The sequence below is a fragment of the Sardina pilchardus genome, chromosome 9 (assembly GCF_963854185.1).
Source record: "Sardina pilchardus chromosome 9, fSarPil1.1, whole genome shotgun sequence".
NCBI lineage: Eukaryota > Metazoa > Chordata > Actinopteri > Clupeiformes > Clupeidae > Sardina > Sardina pilchardus.
Genome location: NC_085002.1, coordinates 11,886,284 through 11,908,783, shown reverse-complemented (window position 1 = coordinate 11,908,783; position 22,500 = coordinate 11,886,284). Strand labels below are relative to the sequence as shown.

General features: G+C 48.1%; 1 protein-coding gene across 1 annotated transcript in view; it reads right to left on the bottom strand.

The window, feature by feature from the left end:
• The window catches only part of cntn4 (contactin 4), a 92,080-nt gene that overhangs the window by 8,501 nt on the left and 61,079 nt on the right, over positions 1-22,500 (bottom strand). Inside the window, exons 11-14 of the mRNA XM_062545773.1 lie at positions 10,889-11,016; positions 3,280-3,455; positions 1,606-1,723; positions 649-807 (exon numbers count right to left, since the gene is read on the bottom strand). Of these exons, the coding sequence (XP_062401757.1) occupies positions 649-807; positions 1,606-1,723; positions 3,280-3,455; positions 10,889-11,016 (581 nt within the window). The remainder of the gene's footprint in view (positions 1-648; positions 808-1,605; positions 1,724-3,279; positions 3,456-10,888; positions 11,017-22,500) is intronic.

Below are 22,500 nucleotides of genomic sequence, written 5' to 3'. Positions count from 1 at the left end.
TGCTGCCCACTCTAAAATCCCTTCTATTGTGTGGGGTGGAAAAGAAAGGGCAGCTGTTTCCCTTAATACGGGCAATCCTGCGGTCCTTTGGCAACATGGCTCCAGTGGGTGGGTGACCTCCAGTCTGACCAACCCAGTGGCATGGATGGAGGACACAGCATCTCCGTATAAGTGCATTAACCAATTAAGCACAATGCCCAAAACGATGCCCCATGGTTCTAATTTGCAGTGTCCTTTGTAACCTTATTCATCACGCTGCGGCCAATGCTAATAAAGCTTCATTATAGACCGAGCAAAAGGCTGACCTGTCACACTAGTGAGATTCTGGCAAATTCGGAGGAAGCTCAATCACAATGTGAGACAGGGAGGCACGCAAGTTCAATAACGGTGGTAACGTCTTTGGGGAACTGGGCGTCGATGCGGCACTCTGAGCTTCTATCCTGTTGCCAAACACTTCCTACTCTGCCTTGATTCACCAGCACAAAAACAAACAGTGAAAGACAAAAAAAACAAAACAAAAAAACAGTTTAAGCCAAAAGAAACATCCTCAGGACTTTGACTGAACTAGAAACGCAGGAGGCCAGACTAGACGGGGAGATCTGTGGCGTGGTGCGGTGCGGCGCGGTGGAGGCTGGTTGGGGGGCTCACCTGTGGTGACGGCCTGCCATCCCAGCGAGAAGGGCGTCCTTGCCTGGATAGTGTACGCCGTAATTGGACTGTGATTATCCGGCCCGGGCCTCCAGGAGAGGGAAGCTGTGCTATCGCTGATTTCTTCCACATGGACGCTCGTGGGCGGGCCTGGAGGACCTGAGAAAACACGGGGCAGCCATGCAAACCGTGTTATTGCGTTTTACTCTGCTTTATTTTATTCTCTCTTTTTTCCCCCTCCCTCCCTCCCTCGCACTCTCGCTCTCTCGTTTCCCAGGCTGCGTACTGGCCTTCTTATCGGCCTGCCTGTGCCTGAAGCAAGAGTGTGCAGCTGGTGAAACCTGCTACCGCACCCCCACCCCCACCCCCCCAACACACACACACACACACACACACACACACACACTCCACATACCCCAAGCACCTCATCCCCCACCCCCTCTCGTGCTGGTATTTTCGCAGAGCTAATCTGTCTAATTAGATTATACAGTACCCCCCCCCCCTCTGTTTTCATCTTCTGACGCAGGAAACCCCGCGCTATCTTTTGTTTGAATCTAAAAATGTGTTTAATACCTTCATCAAATATGGAGCCTGCTTTGCATATTGTGTGAAATGAAGGGAAAAAAACACAACAACAACACACACACATCACAAAGAACTTTTGGAGAATTAATACGGCAACAACAAAAGGGTTTCAATGGCAGTCTGCACGTTGAAAAAGCCAGCAGCAGAGCCGAGTGTTTTTCACTTGTTGGGGTTAATAAAGGCAGCCTTCTTGGAGCGGAGTGCAGCGAAATGAGCCTCGCGGAGGGAGAAATGTGACAGGTAATTAAAAAAAAACATGAGAGAAACGCCGGCCCCGTGCAGGTGACACCTCTAGACCGTCTTGGGCAGACGTGGAGGGGAGAGCGGTTACTGAGCGGGTGACATGATAGCGGGCAGGAGTCGTGAACGCACCTCGAACAATCAGGTCCGTGGCGATGGAGATGCTGTCCACCTTGGTCTGCACGGCGCAGGTGTATTTCCCAGCATGCCTCAGCTGAATGTTCCGGATCATGATGTCCCCGGCGGAATGCTGCCACAGAGAGACAGACAGACACAAATGGATCAAGTGCCCGAGCGCCCGCATCATCAACAATCCACATGCAGAGGCTTTTGCACCCAGAGTACGTGTTTTCATCCAAAATTGTCACACAATTGAAAAATAAAAATGCTGTGTTGATCGTGCGTTTCAGCACTGACTAAGTCTGTCAAAACCGGTTTTGGAACAGGTCAGATTTGTGTTCTGTATTTGACTGACTGCATAAAGAAACTCATGCAAAGGGATTTCAGTCTGCAAAGGCTTTTTAAAGTGCAATAACAACAAATGAGAAAATGGAAGTGGCTTCTTTTGATGTTGCTTCTTTTAAAAGTGTTTGGTAAACAGACACTTAGATCATCTTAACTGAAGCAACTTGCAGTACATGAAGCATGAAGACAGGAAAAGCTCTTCTCTCTCTCGCTCTCTCTCTCTCTCTCACCTGGGATTTGAGCCTGTGACATTTACATTTACAGTAACTAATGTCTCTGAGCTGAGCAACGGGGGGCATAAGATGGAACAGCATGGTTAGAAAAGTGGAGCCCTTTGGCTTAACTATGAAATTATCGCTGCAGTAACCAATGGACCAACGGACGAGTGCTATATACCTCCCGCCATTTGGCTCTCTGCAATTATCCTCAATAACAACCTGTGTGGCTTTTTTCAAAAGGGTCGCAAAAAAGTTGAAGTTGTTTTTCTCTTTCACTTCCGCCGGGAGTAATAGCAGCTCCTGCCTACCTCCATCACTTAAGCTGCCCCTGCACACTTGCCACTGAGAAAAAGGAGGCCTGATGAATTGAATGAAGCAAGAGCAGTTGTACAATTAAAAAAAGGTGCATGAAGTTTAAATGGAACGCCACACTGGCGCATGTTAGCAGCGGAGCGGGTGTCATTTGTTACCGTGTACCCCAGTCTTAATTATAAATTGCATTAACACATGCGAGGGCCTGTCAGTGAGTGCTCACCATAATGGAAACCCTGACAAACTATCTGCGCTGTAAATCCATCCTTGACTTTCATTTCATTGCTGAGACTAATAATTATCACCTCTGTGCAAAAAGGGTGGGGGATAGGAGGGAGGGAGGGAGGGGGGGTAGCTTTCGGTGTATAAATGTTAGGCATGAACCTTTTGAAAGGCAGGCGTGTGTTGTATCAAAAATGCATTAATCTAAGTCACCGGCGCTGCAGAAGAAGTGTCTGTCTTTCAGCGCGCTTTTCTGTCAAACTCGTAATGCGTATGTCGTTATTTCACAAACGATGCGAGGGAACGGCTATTAGAGACTGGACTCAGATGAACGTCTCCCACAGACTGCTAGAGGGGGAGGGGGAGGGGGGGTGCAATGACTCTTTCATCCATTGTTTGACACACACCATAAATAACACAGGCATACGCAGTAGGATATAAAGAGTGTGTCTTTTTTTATACGAGCGTAAGGTTCATTATGTGCTGGTGTGGGTTGTACATTTTACGACCCTTTTGACATCTATTGCATATGCTTGGGGCGCGATAAGCCGAGATTGAGATGGACCTCGCTCGGCCTAAGAGTACTTACGCCGCCGACTTTCTCGAAGTAGTCCCCGTGGCTGCCGAACTTGATGACCTGCTCGTTGAAGAACCAGGTGAAGCGGGGCTCCAGCGAGGGGTCGTGGGTCACCTGGCAGGACAGGACGATGCTCTCGCCCACCGTCACGTCCAGCGTGGCCGGCTGGGTGGTGATCACCGTGGGCTCTGCGACACACACAAGACAGAAAGCAGAGGCACACGCGAGAGAGCGTTGGCACGGATGAGTGAGATCTCGCTCAAGAGCACACGCCGGCCACTCTCTCCCCAGCCTATTTGTCATGGTAACAACGGCACTGTCAGCATCAAATGGAGCAATAATATTCTCCAGGCCTGCACAAATGTCCTGCGCGTCTCAAATGAAATCCCGGACCGACGAGGCAGCAGCCCACAACCCCAATCCCACCCCCCTCCCTCCCCCCCCCCTTCTCCCCACCAACCCACCCCCGAGCATCCAGCGCAACCAAACTCAGTGGGGCTGCAGCTGGGGCTGAGGCGTAATCTGTGTGAGCTCTGTGTCTCACCGAGATGCCCCCCCACCAAGCCTCAGTCTCCCACTACAGCCTGGCGCGGCGCTGCACAACAACACCGCAGGAACACCAAGCCTGTGTCTGCACATTCCCCAGTGCGTCGCTTTCACAATCCCACCGCACACTCATAAACACACGCACATGCACACGCACAAACACACACACAGCCACTGCTCATTTCACCTAAATGACAGCCAGAGCCCATTCATCTCCAACCCCCTGCACATATCCACATGCATACACACCATACACACACACACACACACACACACACACACCACACACACATCTCCTCCTTCCACTCCACATCCTCTGAGCCCCAATAGGGAGGGCTGGGGGCTGTGGTAAGTGGGTGGGAAGAGGGTGAGGCTCCTCTAAGGTGACAGTTCCCCTTTCTCCCTCACGGGGGCGCTGTTAGTATTCCAGTGGAGCGCTGCAGGTCTGAGCGCCGGCTAAATGAAGCATGGCAAACGATCCCCAGACAGACTCAAATTCATGTGGAAGGCACCAGCAGTGCAATCTTCATACAGTGCGCTCCCGCCCGCCATGTTTGCATTGAATATAATCTCTGAGCGCGCACACACACACGCACACACACACAGACAGACAGACACACATACACAGACGCAGACACGCACACACACAGACACACACACACACATAGAGAGAAGACAAAAATGGTTTAGTGGAACACAGATAATCAAAGGCTCCTGGATGCCTCTTGAGTACTGCAGCTGAGTGGAATGCCCATCCTGCGCGGACTGCGTGGCAGACTTTATAAGCACATAATGGCTCTTCCGTCTCGTCGGGCTCAAATGCCAGGCCACAGAGGCATGAAGAGCAGACGTGCCCGCTGAGGGCGATCTCGGAGGCGGGCGGGGCGGGGGGGACCGCCGGGCGGCGCCAGCGGATCGGCCACATCTGTACGGCACCTGCTCGATGACAGTCGAGGGGACGGGAGCGACCACCTGTGTTTACTTGCTGGCCTTTTTTCCCTGAATTTCCCCTCTCACGCGTGTTGTTACACAGTGTCCACTCCACAGGTCTGTGAATTCACACACACACACACACACACACAAACACACAAACACACAAACACACACACACACACACACACACACACACACACACACACACACACACAAACACACACACACACACACACACACACACACACACACGCACGCACGCACACACACAAACACACACACACAAACACACACACACACACACACACACACACACACACACACACACACACACAAACACACACACACACACACACACACACACACACACTAACATACACCCACCCACGCGCTGCAGAGTGATCTTATCGATCCGCTCGTCCAAGCGAAGTGCATTTCTCCGCAGGCGATATTTAAAAGGTGGGAGTTTCATAATCCTGCATTTAGGGCCCGGGAGCCACGCGCACACGTGGGCAGGTAGAACCCAATCCTCCCGTGAGTAAACAGAGGGGGCTCCGTTAATATCACCACCTCCCCGCTCGGAGCCACTGACCACACACACACACACACACACACACACACACACACACACATACATGCACCACTCAAAATGCTCTCTAAGGAAGGGGACAACAAGAGAAGATCTTGGAGCCTGATGTGACTGTGTGTGTGTGTGTGTGTGTGTGTGCATGTATGTGGGGAGCGGTGTAAAAAGATGGGCCCAGCCTTTGGTGGTGGTATTGAGCGTATCCACCGTACGAGGCGCTGAGGATGGGAGATAGGGAGAGACAGAGAGAGAATGTGGAGACAAAGACAAAGAGGGGATGTGGGCCTTATTACTCCATTCTATCATCATCGCTGACAGACCGTGCAGATAACTCTAACGAAAAAAAATAAAAAAAAAATAAAAAAAAAACGTGACCCCCTGGAGGGCTCTCTAGCATAATTTGACTGATATCCATCTTGTATGATACCTTGTTACGAACTGTCATTATACGAGCAGGTGAGGAGGATGGGGCGTTGGGGGGGGGGGGGGGGGGGGCGGGAGCGACCTGCGCATGTGGCGGGGTCAATCAGAGACGAGATGAAGTGTGCGATGCGAGAGACGTGAGGCTTAGCGTCGCCGCGGAGGAGTGCTAAAGGGGGCCAGACGGAGGAAACTGGAGATGGAGGAAAATTGCAGAGTAATCACGTTAGAGGGAAAGGTCAAAGAGGAGCGCTGTCGACTGTTTACATGCTGAATTAATGGGGTGGCATAGCATAGCGTAGCGTAGCATAGCGTAGTGTAGCATAGCATAGCATAGTGTCTATTCTCTGGTGTGTTGTGGCAGGTGTGAGAGGCTCTGTGAGAGAGCTACCCAACCCCACCCCTCACCACCACCAACACTGCCACTCTCGTTTGTTAACACTCTTTCTTTAGACATTCATACACACACACACACACACACACACACACACACACACACACATATACACATACATCTACACACATTTACTTTCACCCACATATCATGCACATCCACAATCACTCACTCGCTCAGACATACATACACACAAACACAAACACACACACACACACACACACCAATACCAATCCATCTACACAAATTCCCTTTCAGACAGACAAACACACACACACACACACACACACACACACACACACACATACACAGTGTACCTGGGCTTTCCGTGAGTGAACGGCTCGGCCGCAGACGGTGGCGGAAAAAAACAAACATGACAGTGGGCTCTCCAGCACAGCAGCGCCTGGGCTTTAATGGCCCCTGGAAGCATGTGTGAATGTGAGCTCCACTCTGGTGTGGCTGCTCTTTAGTGCCCCCTCCACCTCCCCCTCCATCTCCCTCTCCATCTCCCCCTCCTCCTCCTCCACCACCACCACCACCACCACCTCCTCCTCCACCATCACCACTGCTGTTCCTGCCGCGGAGGCGACCGCACGGGCTTCAATTATGCAGGGGTTCTGAGGGGGTCTGGCAGCCAGCCGGCCGACCTGGTGGATTGGAAGACTAAGCAAGCCCGATTCCCGGGATCATCCCACCAGGACGGCAAACGCTGGTAAGATGTGGCTAAAAGGTCAAACGTGTTGGAGGGGAAAACAAGACCCTCACCAGGGGAGTCTCTGCAGGGGGCTGGCGGTGATGGAAACCGATCTAAGATGTCTGGTGTAAGGCTAGGCTATGTCCACGTTACATCGGATACATTTGTGTAAAAGCCCCCTTTCAGCACCTCGATCCCTACCCCCCTTTTTCATGTGTATCAAAGCCATCTATGCATGTATGTGGAGTGACATCATCTTCGCACGCCTGCACTGCAGTCTTCTCTTTAGAGAGGAGCAACCCTCTCAGTTCTCTGCGATTTTCTCCTTACGGTGTTCCTGTCTGAACCAAGTGCCTCGGCAGCCTTGAATCAATTAACAGCAAAGCTTTCAAGAACAAGCATGAATACGGCAGCACAGTGTCCTAAGGACATGAAGGAAATTCTCTCAAGGACAAATCTCAAAGGCTCCATCGGCTGTGGGGGAAAAAAAAGGAAAACAAACTGTGGCACACATGCCTACACACACACACACACACACACACACACACACACCCACCCACCCAAACAAACATATTTTTTTCCAACATCATGTCCTCATTCACACAACACAGGCGTCTTCCCTACCTGCTGCTGACTCACATAGGAAAGTGTCACTTGTATTGTGTCCCTATAGCAACGATTGGCTTTTAAGCTTCTGAGGGCCATTCAATGCAATGTGCTATTTCATTGAGAATAAATGGCTCATGGCTCCAGCCAGAAAGAAAGATGCAACACTCGGTGAGGTCGATATAAAATGTGAAATATTTTCCTCTTCTTTTTCCCCTATTACATTCTGCCCACTTCCCAGCCCACAAATAAAAACCTTCACATAAAATATACAGTTCTTTCTTTGAGAGACCTGAGGACGTGATGAAAGGGATGGACATTGTCACCTTGTAAAATGGACCTTTAGATTTGTGTGATCACATATTGCCTTTAATTCTCAGAGGTCGGTCGGGGGCCTCACCCGCCGCTAATGGAAGGAGCACGCACCTGGAGGCGCAGGCTAATTCAGAAGCTAACGCAACGCTCATGTGGCCTCCTGTTTGATTCCATTCTGTGTCAATCTGCAAACACCACATGGCCTTGGACCACAAAAAAAAAAGAAAAGGTGCAGCCATGCCCTGATGGATTACACCTGGGACTCCACCTGAATAGGCCTCAATAAGGAGTTCAGACAGTCTGAGCCATCAAAGACAAGAGAGCGAGAGGAAAAAAAAAACACACTGATGTGGGAATCTATCTTCACCTTCATCTCTGTCAGGAGAACACGTCTCTAATAACGACAGATTAATCCGGTTAACATCCCTCGGTGTTGAAATAATTGGGACATTAGTGAGCCTCGTCTGTTGTGGCCCCCATGCTCACGCGCCATGTGGTAAGGGGGGGCTTATTCATATTGCGGGTGAATGAATGCGTTGTGACAGGTATTTTTTGCTGCACTCATCTCAATGCAGTCAATTTGAAATGAACCACTGTCATCTCCCATAAGAGCTCGTTCCGCGGACAGAGATGCACAGACAAACCCTGTTTTGAAGCTCGAATGAAATCGTGAATGTAAATTACCTCGTCCAATTTCCAAGGCGCTATCAATTGTGACAGTCAGGCACTAGATCATACATGAGAACATTTGTATATGAAGTGAGGATGCAGCTCTCAAACAAGATATGATGGCAAGTAAACTATTAGGGTTGGGGGGGATGTCAAACAAAGTACGCCTTCCTCTTCAACACAGCCGAATCGGGAGGTTAAATGCAATTTGCTGAAATTGAAAAACATCCGCCTACATGGAACGATCAGTTAAGTTAACTTGACAGTATTGCTGTCGCTGGCTCTCCGTTAAGACACTCAATCTTGACAGAAAAGCAGAAAGCGCCTGCATTGATAAAGAGAGCATTGTTTTGCACCCTACTGGGAACTAAGGCAACAAACACCAAAGTACCTGTCACAGCACAGTGAACCTACTGTGTGTTGTTCATTAACATACAATTTTGACAACACAGACAAGAACATTTGTACATTTGTTTAATTTATCTGAAACTCTGGTCAGTGTTTATTGCAATGAGACATCAGCCTTGGCAAACTATCCTAAACAAACTTCAAATTGAAGCAAACATCATTTTAGTCATGCCTCTGTTCTCTGGGTTGAAATACCTGAGTCATCTTCACAAATGGGATCCAGTAAATGCTTATTAAATATGCCTATTAAGGAGTTGAGGAAGTCGATTATACGATTCTAGACTGATATAAATCATTGCAAAACCTCCATGCAAAATTGACTCTTGAAGCTTGAGGATAGATGATCAAAGAGGTTTCTATGGCAGCTACATACTAATGCTTCATAGGTTAATGGTTTTTTAACCAGTTAACAATGGTAGTAGAAGCAACTCATCTGGGTCTCTGATTTAGAGGGTGTTAGAGTCAAGACATTTGAACACACTAGACCTTACTTACGTGACACGTTTTAGTTTAGTTTATTTTAGTCAATTAACCAAAACATATTTTTCTATTAGATTCCCTGAAACAAGACCTCAAACACAGTAGACGCAATGCCTAATTCTGAGGTAAGACCCATGCGCCAATTTTTGGGGAATGACTCATTGCATTCCTCACAGCAAATACCACTTATCCTGACTGATTGCACTTAGTTGGGTATGTGACTGCATATACTAACATAAAAATGATACACTAACTTCTCTAAACTAATATTTAGGCAGGGATCTATGCCTGACGCATATTACACATCTAATAAAATGACAGGGCTCCTAGAGACGTAGCTCTCTAAGCTAAATGTCTGGCGCGGGTTTGAGGGAATCAATAACAGCATGCAGACTGTGTCCATCGATAATGCTTGCACTTTCTGCTATGGCTCCTGTCGTCAATAGAGCATGATGGCACGATCTGCATAGACACACACACACACACACACACACACACACACACACACACACACACACACACACACACACACACACACACACACACACACACACAATCGATGGCTCCTGAGTTTGAATGAGAGGCCGGTGCCCCTCGGACATGTGGCCGACGACTGAGCTGGAGCGGTCAGCTCGCTGTGATCTAGTGCGTGCGGTGCTTCGAGTTGACCCCCGGTGACTTTTTGGGGGACCACACTGACAAGAGAGATCAGCGGCAGGAGCAAGACAGACGGCAGAGAAATGAGTGCGCCCTCTTTGTGGCCGGTGTGACAAGAAAAGAAAAAAATGGCAGTCTGTTTGTGTGTGTGTGTGTGTGTGTGTGTGTGTGTGTGTGTGTGTGTGTGTGCCGAGCAACACAGTACACAACACATTCTGCCCTCCTCTCATCCATTTTTAATACGGTGTAATAAGTCACCGGTGCCGAGCCGCATTGCTACCCAGCCTCCCACCCCACCAGGCTTCTCTGGCACAATTTGTGACACTGCCGGCTCTCACTGTCTCTCCTTTTTTATTTTCGTGCCTCTCCGTAAGGGTGGCTGTGATTCACTGTGTGTAAGTGTCTGTGTGTGAGAGTGTGTGTGAGAGAGTGTGTGTGTGTGTGTGTCAGTGTATGTGTGAGATTGGAGCGGAGGGTGAATTTTGCATTAATAAGAAACAAATCCCCCTGCCAAAGATATGGTAAATTTGCGGCGCTCCTTTCCGAGACTGCCGCCGAAAAGAGGTTCATTAAGAGAAGCGAGAGCTCCACTACTCTCCACCTAATGAGGACCCACTATGCGCGCGCAGCCATTCGCTGCAGACACTCACGTTCCGTCGTGAAAAAGAGACAGAGAATGAAGAGAGCGGCGCATTCAATGAAATAATGGGAACCCACGCCATGGCATCCAGGTGGTGATGACGGATTTAATACAGCGAAAAGAAAAAAAACGGATGTTACCGTTTTAGCTACAAGACACCGCTATCGTCTCCAGCCCTGTCGCTCAGAGGTGTTTCTGTAGCAATACCATTCACAGGTGCAAGGACAGATGACATTTGATGACATTTTTATGTGTGATAGTATATCACGTTACCTTTAACCAGGAGATTTCCAGTGCTGCTTGCCTCTCCAAACTTGTTCCTGGCAACGCAAGTGTAGACACCTGCATCTGATTTGGTGGCGTTCGATATCCTCAGGCTTCCATTGTCCAAGACGGAGATCCTACAGTGGAGGTGTGGAGACACATTAATGAGAGCTATTTTAAAACATGTGTCAAAACATGTTGTGAACAAGATGAATAGACAGGGCCATAATTAAGTGTTAATAATTGTTCAGTACAGTACATATCACGTGACATTTAAGTGTTCATGTTACTTTGGATAAACTTTTAATACTCTTTGAATAAACTTTGTATGAAAACATGAAGAAATTTAGAAAAAGATATTCCGTCTTTACTTTACAGTAACTGGGTCAGACACTAGATACAGGAAATGTGAATTTATTTGATACTCTAAACAAGTGTCCTCTTGAGAACAGAACAGAACAGTTTCTTTCAGGTACAGTAATGTCCTCTAAAAGTTGCCTGCACTTTGCATCTACTGTATTTAATCAGTGCACAATGAGGAAAAAATGAACATTGATCAGAACAGTGTCCTTTCCTAAATGGCCACCCCAGCACAAAAGATCAACCATTCTTCACAAGAATCAGAGAGCACTACCCCAACGCAAGAGCCTGAAACAGAAATAGTGACCTTGAAAAGGGGAGGCGGGTGGGAGGAAACAGTTCGAGTGACTCATTAATCTGTAGTGGATTCTAATTATCTGGAATGCTCTGCTGAATCTGCAAACTGTAAATATGAAAGGGCTTCAGGGCCTGTAGTAAAAAAAAAATAAAGGGGGGGAAAAAGATGGCGTAAATAAAATGCACTCTGTGAAGTGTGTTCCTGTAATGAGAGTTTGCACCATTACCCAGTGCAAAAACAAACACTTTCATCCTTGACGACTTAGTTTGGTGGCGAAGCAATTTAACATGAATGCGAAACATCCAAGCCATTTGTTGAGCTGTAGACACCACCAGTTGGAATAGCTTGATTGCTTGGGGTGAGATGCACTTCATTTGGCTACAGCACCTTCCAAGTCATTTTCAGATAAATATGCATGCAAGATAAATAATTGTCATCAAGTACATGATATCATGTTGATCAATGCAGGTGATGAACAATCAATATGGAAATCAGAGTGCATGCTTCCAAAATGGAGTAATAGCCTTATGTATTTTTAGACTTCTCATTACAAAATCCCTAATGGCAAAGATGTTGATGCCATGTAACAGATGCATGACAATATCACCTTTGTGTTTCATCATCTCCCAACATACCTGGCAGCAGCACATTTGTGTATAGGGCCACAACAGTTGGCATTCATTCCAACAACTGCAGCGCTACTATAACAAAGTGCCTGAAAAACTCCGCTACACTCCCAAATCTCATGTGTGATCATGAGGAAGAAATAAACAGCACTTAACGGCACTAAAGGCATCTTTTATCCCACTAACCCTTTATATAGTTAATGAACTGAGCCGAGCCAAACAGCCACTAGCTGGTCGCTTCACTGAAATAAACACCTCGTTTTCAAATTCTATTTGCTCTCGGTGTGCTAGCTCCAGTCTCAAAAAAAAAGTCTGTTAACATTTAAACATTATTTTTTTCTGGAGAGGAAACTATGCTAACTCTCTTCCCTCAATGGGAAAAAAGACTACAAATGGGACGGCACACTGTTTTTATCTAGATCAAGCGCTGACCTGGTTTCGGTCACCTATATGGGCAAACATCTGCCATCCCGGGTTTGGAATGTAACAAAACACACATTTTTATTTCATACTCCGCCACCAGCTCAGTGTCCTCTGGGATCCTCCGGCTGGTCATGTGACTAACAGGTGTCTTTTTATGGTCTCCGCCGAGACCTATGAACAGCATACAAATGCCAGACAGGGAATACACACTGCAGCAGTCGCCAGGATGTTTTTTTCCCCTTTCCCCTCTTCTTTTCCAGATACACCTTAACCCTCTCTTTAGCAGGCTTGTTCCCTCTCCAAAACACTGCGCGGTTGGAATAATTTGACTTGGATATTGCCGAATTGTAAATGCTATCCGGTGATAAATTGTTTTTTAAGATGAATGTGGCAGATCTGGGTTAAAGATGAGGTGATGAAAAAGAGAGAGAGAGGGAGAAAGAGAGAGACGGAGAAGAGGGGAAAAAAAAATTCCTTCTCTCCACCCCCACGTCCTCCTTCCTGCTAACCACACTTGCGCAAAGCCGCTCGTCCGTCAGATGTGTTCGTTCACGGCGCACTTGCTTCCTTCCTGTCCCGGGCCCCGGGATGAGACGTGCGTGCGGGGGAGTGCGGCATCAATTATTCACAGGTGAGACGAGCACAGGAGTGCTACTCCGCTCCGCTCCTTTCCTCTCCTCTCCTCTCATCTCGGGGATAACACCAGTTAATGAGAGAAGGCTCAAAAACCCACCATAGACAAGACACTTACACTTACAGAAGTGTGTGTGTGTGTGTGTGGGTGAGTGTGACACCCCACCCTCAGCCTCACCCCGCCTTAAACTGCGTTTGCGGATGCACAAAGAGCAAACAGCACAGACGCCGTGCGGGCAGAGGAGGCGGCGGAGCGTGGCGGCTCTATTAGCGCGTCGGCCTTCCTGGAGATGAAAGAGCCGCTAATGCGGCGAGACCGAGACGAGACCTGAGGAGGAGGACGAGGAGGAGGAGGCAGCGGCTGCCACTCTGAGGTGTGAACTGCACACGCCGAAGTCAAAACCCCCGACCCACACACACGCACGCACACACACACGCACGCACGCACGCTCGCGCACACACGCACGCACGCACGCACGCACGCACACACACACACACACACACACACACACACAAACACACACACACACGCGCTCACACACACTCCGTCCCCATCCTCTCTCCTATCCCTGCCCTCAGGCCCAATCAGCTCACAGGCACGATTTCCACAGGAAACCCACTGGTCTGGTGCATATCTCACCCTGCTTCCTAAAAATGAATTCACGAGAGGGGAGTCCTCGCCCGTGACTCTCGCTCATAACGACGGCCAAAACACACTGGGGCTGGAGAACGAAAGACGTGAAGACGCAAAGAGCTGCAGGCCAAGCTGCCCATCCGAAATGCACAAACTAAATTTGATTGGACTAGCCCAGAATAGTCACTGCGCCAAATTAAGAGCCCTCATCTCCGTGCCCGCTGTGTAAACAAGGTGCAAACCAACACCCATCTTGTAGCCAGCGCTGCTAAATATAAACGCAAACAGACGAGCTGAGCGTGTCGGTAACTTCGGGGCGGCGGAAAAGGGAAGCGGGGACGCAGATGGGTGCACTTTATCGGTCATCATGTTCGCAGGAAGTCACGGCTAACGAAACGGCCGGCGCTGTCCTGTCACCTGCCTCCGCGCATTGGCCCGTCAGAGGACTGACGGCTGAGCCGGAACGGCAGGGTTAAGAAGGCGCCGCCGCTCTCTTCATTAGCGCTGTAAATAAACCAGCGTACTGGAAAGCAGGAAAACAACCCGCACGCTCCCAGCCAGGGAAGAAAAAAAAAAAACGCCCAGAGAAAATAGAGAGAGAAAAAAGAGAGAAACGAGAACATCTTTTCACTTCTGGTGGCTTCAGTAAATAATTAACCTGAACGTGTTGCAAGCAACATCGCAGGCGTCTGTTGAACTTGAACGTATGCCGTTGCTATGTTCATGGCGTCTACCACTGATTTGCTGCAACAGTCCATTCTTCTATCGCTTTCAGTGCCTCTTGCGCACCATTTCAAATGCGTTTGTGGAGCAGCAGATTTAGGTAAATGGCTGTACACGGGCGCAAACATGTCAAGCCTTTGAGACATCTGGGGAGGAACATAAAGATAAGGCGCGCCGTGTGTATCTGTCTTTAGCAGAGCATAGAGCTGACCATCACTGACCTACCTCCAGGTGGTGTTTCTAATCATGATTGCATCAAAACATTTCCAGAGCATATACCGCTCGGAGGAAGGGAGGGAGAGCTGGGGAGAGAGATTGAGAGAGAGAGAGAGAGGGAGAGAGAGAGAGAGAGAGAGAGAGAGAGAGAGAGAGAGAGAGGGAGAGAGAGAGGAAGGGAGAGAGGCACGCATGCTGTGTCTACTGGGAGGGAGGCTAGGTCACTCTATCCTCTGAATAAGACCAGGGGTTGGACCGAACATTGAGCGTTGATCTATGCTCTGGACCACTTTTAAAACCCTGAAGTGGATGGTGGGAATGGTCTGGCCTAGCAAGATAAATTGCATGTCTGTCTCTCGAAAGGTTTCCCACTGAGTCCTGGAGTTTGGGAAAAGATGACCTTGTCGGGCAGGTAAATCAAACCCGAATGCTACAGAGGCTGATCCGATGGGCCACAAAAAAAAAAAGAAAAAAAGAAGAACGGAGTGGTTTTAAAAAAGGAAAAATAAATAAGTGGAGAAGCACAACTACTGCTCAGACACAAGAGGTGCAGCTGCCCGTAGATCTATTCTACATGACAAATCTAAAAACAAACTACTCAGCTCTTAAGTTGTCAACCTCAAGGTTAACAGGCAATTACAGTCCACAAAAATATGTTCGGCACAGAGTTTTACTTTGATGTGTGGAACAACAGACCCGCTGCCTGATGCTGGTTAAAAAAAGACACCTACACGTTTAGCCCCTGACAACTCTCCAATACCCAGGTAATTGATATTGATTTTTCTTGTATACGGCGCTGGCCCGATGTCTCTAAACACATACCATTCATTACCACCACTAGCATGATCTGCGGGAGCATTATATTACATTATTATCTGACGCGACTGTACAGCTGTACTTGGATATGCGTTCACGCCGCGGCCACTTCAATAATCAGCGGTACGAGGGCGCGTTTCACCCGCGCTTATGATCTACATTTATCAGCGTCAGCCTTCATTGCACAGCACTTAACTGGTTTAATAATACATTGGGCATATACGTATGTTGAGTGCACACTCTGTGTTTGTGTGAGACATCCAAGGGTAGTGGTTGCACTGTGATCAAGCCGGTTCCATTTCATTAACACTCTGTTAAGTCATGAGGACGAGAAGGTGCTACACAGACCGTTTCAACAGCACACACTCATTAACTTGACACAAAGTAGAACAGTTCACGAAGTGTAATATATACAAATAGCACACTCTCACGGACAATTACGATGGCATTAATTAGCTTGCGTTAAGGTCAATTGCAGCACTCATCCTTAGGCTTGCTATATGAATTCACTGGTGTAATCATATATATTTATTTTTAAAAGGTTCCAGAGATTGAAATCTTTAGTATTGAAATACTAGAAATCTAGGAAATAGGAATGCTTTTTCCCCTACAGCTGAGATCATTTTACAGGCCCTGCTCTTTGGTGTAATTTTACTATGTCAAGCATAGTCTCTTGTTGGGTTTAATAATCCGTGTGTGTCTCTAGTCATGCAGTTCCTCAGCTCATGAAATCACAGATAATGGTCGTGATTAAAAAAAAGAAAGAAATGAGTGACAGCGAGTAGAAAAGCTTGAATCCTTGATTGGAGGAGTTGGGAGCCTACACTTGGTGACTTGAGGAGAAGAATGGCCTGGATTTCATTTACATTAAAATAGTGTGTGGAAAAAGAAGGAGCAGAAAAGAAAAGAAAAAACTTCTCAGGCAAGACCTCAAATGACATTTTTCTTTCTATCTTTTCTAGGTTGACCCAAGTCTCGGGGGGGAATTGCAGATTTGAGGTTTCCATGGCAATATGGCAGTTTTCTCCCTTCTTCTTCTTTTTCTTTTTTTTTTTTTTTTAAAAAGAAAGGCCAGGGGAGAGACATGTCTCCATGAAAGGGATGTATTAATCTCTGTTTTGTAAAGCAAATATATACTGGCACCAAACACCCACAGTCACTGTAATACCAGCTTGGGAAAAGATGCATGGCAAAGTTCAGTATTTGGGGAAGGAATACAGAAGACATTTCTCATGAGATAGCCCACTTATAACAAAATTACTCAAGATGAGCTTCAAGCACCGAGACAAACCATACTTCAAAGCAAATGAGTAAAGCAATTCCTACTCCCCCTTGAACAAAGCATGTCCCCCAAACAACTCCTGAGCTAGACAATTTGCAAGAAAAAAAAATACACATCTTTTTGTACAGATTTTGTACAGTTTGATCATATTTTTTATAACACCACTGCAGTTGTCAGAAGGAAGACAAAAGAAAAATCCTGCAGTCCTACACACACCTATACACACAGTTCCACATTTCCTCTTGAATTACCCTGCTTCCACAGAGAGTTTCTGTGCATTCCAGGTAGCTATCTCAATCAAGCCTCCTCATCGAGATAGTCTTAATTCCCTGTTGTAGCGGCGGCAGTGATTGTATTTGTAATTAGATTGGAGGAGAGGAGCTGTTTATCACGCTCAAACACAGAGGGCTTATGGATGTATCCAGACAGGATTCCTCTAATCACAAATTGCTGTCCGGGTTTATTCCTTCCGCCCGATACTCATCTCCCCTCCTCTCTCTTCTCTCCCATGCACAGGGGGGGTATCCTTACAGGAATAAAGAGCACATGTGTTGGGCGAGAAATTGTCGGCGAAGCCAAGATGGATTACCTGTGCTGCGCTGGCGGATTCTCACTTTGAGAAATGATATCAGCTCAGAGCCGATAAACATAATCCTGCAGAAGCGGGGGGGGGGGGGGGGGGGGGGGGGGGGGGGTGGAGAGACCTGACCTAATCTCAGCAACGATCTGCACTTCACCTGGCTGTTTAGATTCAGATTTCAGTGCCCTTACGTCCATTAACAGAGCTGCCACGCTGTCAGTTAAGGACGAATCAACGTCCATCTAAATTGGGCCTCCACAGTGTGAAATGTTAAAGGCCAATTAACATGAGTCTGAATAATGTCTGTGGGACTGTTAAAATAGATGCCTTTTTGGTCACTTTAAAATGGAATATCATAAACCTATCCATTCCATGCCACATGCCCTAAGGTTGATCCCTATGATTGTGCAATTCCTGTCATAGGATTTTAATTTACGCATTCGTCCACAGTGTGCAAACCTTTAAACAACGTATTACCAGCCAATCAATCCAGTGTCTGTCTTCCTAATGGTCTAATTGGATATGGAAGTGCTCGATACGTATAGATTTTCTATGAGGTAGACCTGCTTGCTGCCATATCAAATCATGGTTTACGGTTTCAGCAGCCACCGACAACAGACAGCGTTAAAAAGCACAGCACAGTCTAGGGACTGCAGCAGTGGCGCTGTGCCTCACAACGTCAAATTAGCCTCCAGTCCTAACAGCGAAAAAAGCATAATAACAAACAGCTGCAAGTTCCGCATGATCCCTAGTCCTGAGCCGCGAGGGCCATTCCTCCTACACCACTCCCAAGACTAGCTGTGCCAAATGTCCCTAAAGAGGTAAAAAAAAAGAAGTCTGAATTTCACTAAACACCATCAGCTGGCCACCGACTGGTTTGGCGTCTGAACTTCCCCTCAAGGTACGCTAACGAGATAAGTTTCGCTGGCTGCGAAACTCGGTAATGTTGCTATCTGGCAGCCTGATTCCGTGAGCGCACCAGTGATTTAAACTCCCCTCCACAAGCAGATGTTCAATTAGAACTAAATGAGAAAATGTGCGCTTTTTGATGGAAACGAGATGCGTTGTGACATTTGAACATGATAATATTTTCAATAAGCAAAACAGTGTGCTGCCTTCAAGGAGTTGTTACAGTGACTGAATAATCCCACTCCCTTTTGATAGTCTTTGGATTCAATCAAGCTGTTTTATTAGAACACCTGTTTCCTCAGAGCACCATGTGATTTATAGCAATAACACTGCAAGTTAGTGAGAAATGAGCTGGGTTTTTGCTACACAAGAACTCTAAATCTTATTACATCTGCCCTAACTTCACAAAGGTGGACTCATTAATGCTGCAGATTGTGATTCTGTGTGTGTGTGTGTGTGTGTGTGTGTGTGTGTGTGTGTGTGTGTGTCTGTGTGTGTAGTCATGTGTGCCATATGTGTGTATGTGTTACTGTTTTTTTTAAAACAAATTGGGTTTCAACCATCACGGTCTTGTTGGTGTAAACAGATTGCCCACCATTTTCCACAGGCCCGTCTGCCATTACAAAGTTGCTGTGATGGCTCATTGCTGGCGCACACTCTTTTACATAACTTTAAATGGAGCGCTGCACTCCAGACCTGCCAAAGCAGATGTACCTTTAAATGCACATCTCCCTGGCAGCCATCACTTTGGATCGGCACGAGGCCGCCAGACGTGCAGCCGCTCGACCGATGCATCAGTGGGTCATTCACTTACAGTCACCGCCACCGTCTCGGAGGCACTCCCGACGTTGACATGTGTCAACTCGGATCGGACGCAACAGTCAGCCTTCCGCAAGTCGACACGGACACCCAGGTGTCACGGACAGCACATGTAGTACTTTACCCCACTTGCAGCCCACCAGCTTGGCTGACCACAGCTGGCCGCAACTGGACGAACCTCTAGGCCAGACCGCCACCGACCTCTAAAGGACTGGACGATTTTACTTCAGATACTGCACTTCCAACAAGATACAGTATCTGCACAGGGCACATCAACATTCAGCCACATATGGTCATTGAAAATGCCATTAAAATGAAAGTCTCAACGGATACACTCTCCCTGCCTACACACACACACTACAGACTAACTATACACTGCCAAGACAAGACACACACACACACACTGGCTGCATCGGCAAAGACATACACACACACACACACACACACGCACGCACACACACACACACACACACACACACACACACACACACACACACACACACACACACACACACAGACACAGACACTGCCACAGACACACACACACAGTCACACAGACTAGACACACAGACACACACACACACAGTCACACAGACTAGACACACAGACACAGACACAGACACACGCACACGTACCCACAAAGTCAAAAACAACACAATGGAAACATGAGCTGCCTGAAGCTGTCCCCCCCTTCTCACTTAACACAGGGAGCAGACGAGTGGCCCCGCTCCGCTCCGCTCCTCCCCCGCTGTGTTTCTGATGGTGGCGCTTCACAGGCACACAGAGGATAATGAACTCCACAAATGAAGCAGCCATATGGTATCTCTGCCCAATCGGCCAGCCAAGCACCAGCACCAGCACCAGCACCACCAGTGCGCCCACTCCCACGCCGGCCAGGGACCACGCGTTTTGCCTTTGATTTCTTGAGAGTGCAATCCCAAATGTCAACATGCTGGGCGGGCAATTGGCTAAGGCAGGGCTGGAGGGGTGGGGGGTGGGGGGGGTTACAGGCAGCCTTGATGGCAAGGCTTTGGTGGTGGAGCGGCTGGTGGGGTGAGGTGTGTGTGTGTGTGTGTGTGTGTGTGTGGGGGGGGGGATGTTGTGGTATCGACGTATCAAAACGGCACAATTTCTTTTAAGGCGGTGCTCCTCAGTGCACCCTTTGCCATGATTTGCTGCCGCCATCGCCACTGCTGTGCCGCCACCACCAGCCACGGGCGGCATGGCCCACTTAGGCACTCATCAGCGGGACGGGGACGGGGACGGGGACGGGCACTGCGCTCTCAGCTGCTCTGTTCCAGCTGATGTCATCGAAACCGCGTCCCTGCCGGGGTGTCTGCAGGAGATAAGAAACACAGGAGCGCGCAGGCACACGCGCACGCTTACACACACACACACACACACACACCACACTGGATTGGCCCACATGCATACACACACACACACACATACACACACACACACACACACACACATACAGACACAAAGGCATGGCACCACAACAAATAAACAGAAACACACAAACAAACGCACACGCACACTAAGACACACACACACACACACACACAAATACACACACACACACACACACAGACCGGCTTCTGCTGAAAAGGACTGCTGCTGTGAAGATGGATCACCTTGCTGCAAGCTTTCTTTAAAGCCACAGTGGAGAGCTCATGCAATTAAGGCAATTAATCTTCGGCAAAAAGGGGATCACCCCTCCCCCCCCACTTTAAATTATGCATGCAGGTGTATACCGGAAGATCTGCATAAAACCAGCTAAACGCTCCTTGTAGTAACAATATGTCAGATTCAGAAGATTGGCAGCTTTTATGATTTATGAGATGGTGTTGCCCGGCGTACTCTCGGTGCAATTTCACGTCTTAACAGCACGTGACTGATGCAGGACGGAGAGAAATCGGCCCGACCCAACACTAGGTGCAGGAGGTATACCTGTTCCACTCGCTGTGTCACCACTGGCTTGGATCAAAAGCACAGCGGCAACGAGGGGCATATGCACTGTGCAGGAGATGAATTGGATCTGTAGTGTGTGTGTGTGTGTGTGTGTGTGTGTGTGTGTGTGTGTGTGTGTGTGTGACTGTGTGTGTGTGTGAGTATGTGTGTGTGTCTGTGCATAGGCGACATAGGCAACTTGGATCAAAAGCACAGCAACAACGAGGGTATATGCACAGAGCGGGAGATTAATTGAATGTGTTGTTTGTGTGTGTGTGTGTGTGTGTATGTGTGTGTGTGTGTGTGTAGGCAACATGTATAGCAGCACAGTAGCCTAATGGGCTGGTGGGGGGCAAGCAGAGAGAAAGGCAAAAACAGACAGGATAGAAGGGAGAGAGAGGGAGAGAGGGAGAGAGAGAGAGAGAGAGAGAGAGAGAGAGAGAGAGAGAGAGAGAGAGAGAGAGAGAGAGAGAGAAGAGAGAGAGAGAGAGAGAGAGAGAGAGAGAGAGAGAGAGAGAGAGAGAGAGTCAGCATATTCTGTGTCTTACAAATGTATTCAGGTCGGCAAAAAGTTCCCTGGATGCATGCCAGCTATTGACAATGCAATCCAACACTCTGACAGGGCATCACCCAGCACAATACAGCCTGGGACAGATGTGCACAAACTTCTGATCTGCTCATTTTTCTTTTTAATTACCTGAGCGTCAAAGGTGGACCCGCCGCTTGCTGCTGCATGCTATTTACCGTGTTAGAAGAGAGAGAGAGGGCGGGAGAGAGAGAGAGAGAGAGAGAGAGAGAGAGAGAGAGAGAGAGAGATGGAGAGTAGTGAGAGAGATTGAGAGAGAGAGACAGAGAGAGAGAGAGAGAGAGAGAGTGTGTAGAACCAAGAGAGAAAGAGAGAGTGTAGAAGCAAGATAGAGAGAGAGAGAGAGAGAGAGAGAGAGAGAGAGAGAGAGAGAGAGAGAGAGAGAGAGAGAGAGAGAGAGAGAGAGAGAGAGAGAGAGAATGAATGTTATAATTTCCATTCAAACTTGAGAGAGTGCGGGTGCTCGTGAGGCCTGTGAATACAGATGAAGTGATCCGATGAGCAGCGCTACCGCCCCCCTGCCTCCTCCAGCTCCACTGCACGCTCCTCAGCCCCAGGACGCTACATTATTGTGATAAATTCTTTGGGTGACAGCGAGGGCACCAATCCAGATTTAATAATTCAGGATTTTTCCTCCCGTCCCATGATTCATCTCACCCCCTACCCCCCCGTCTCTCCGGGCCGCCCCGACATGATCAGAGCTCCTCATGACTCACTGACAGAGTGCAGGACAACTCGGGCACCTCCCTCTTTGACACATGAA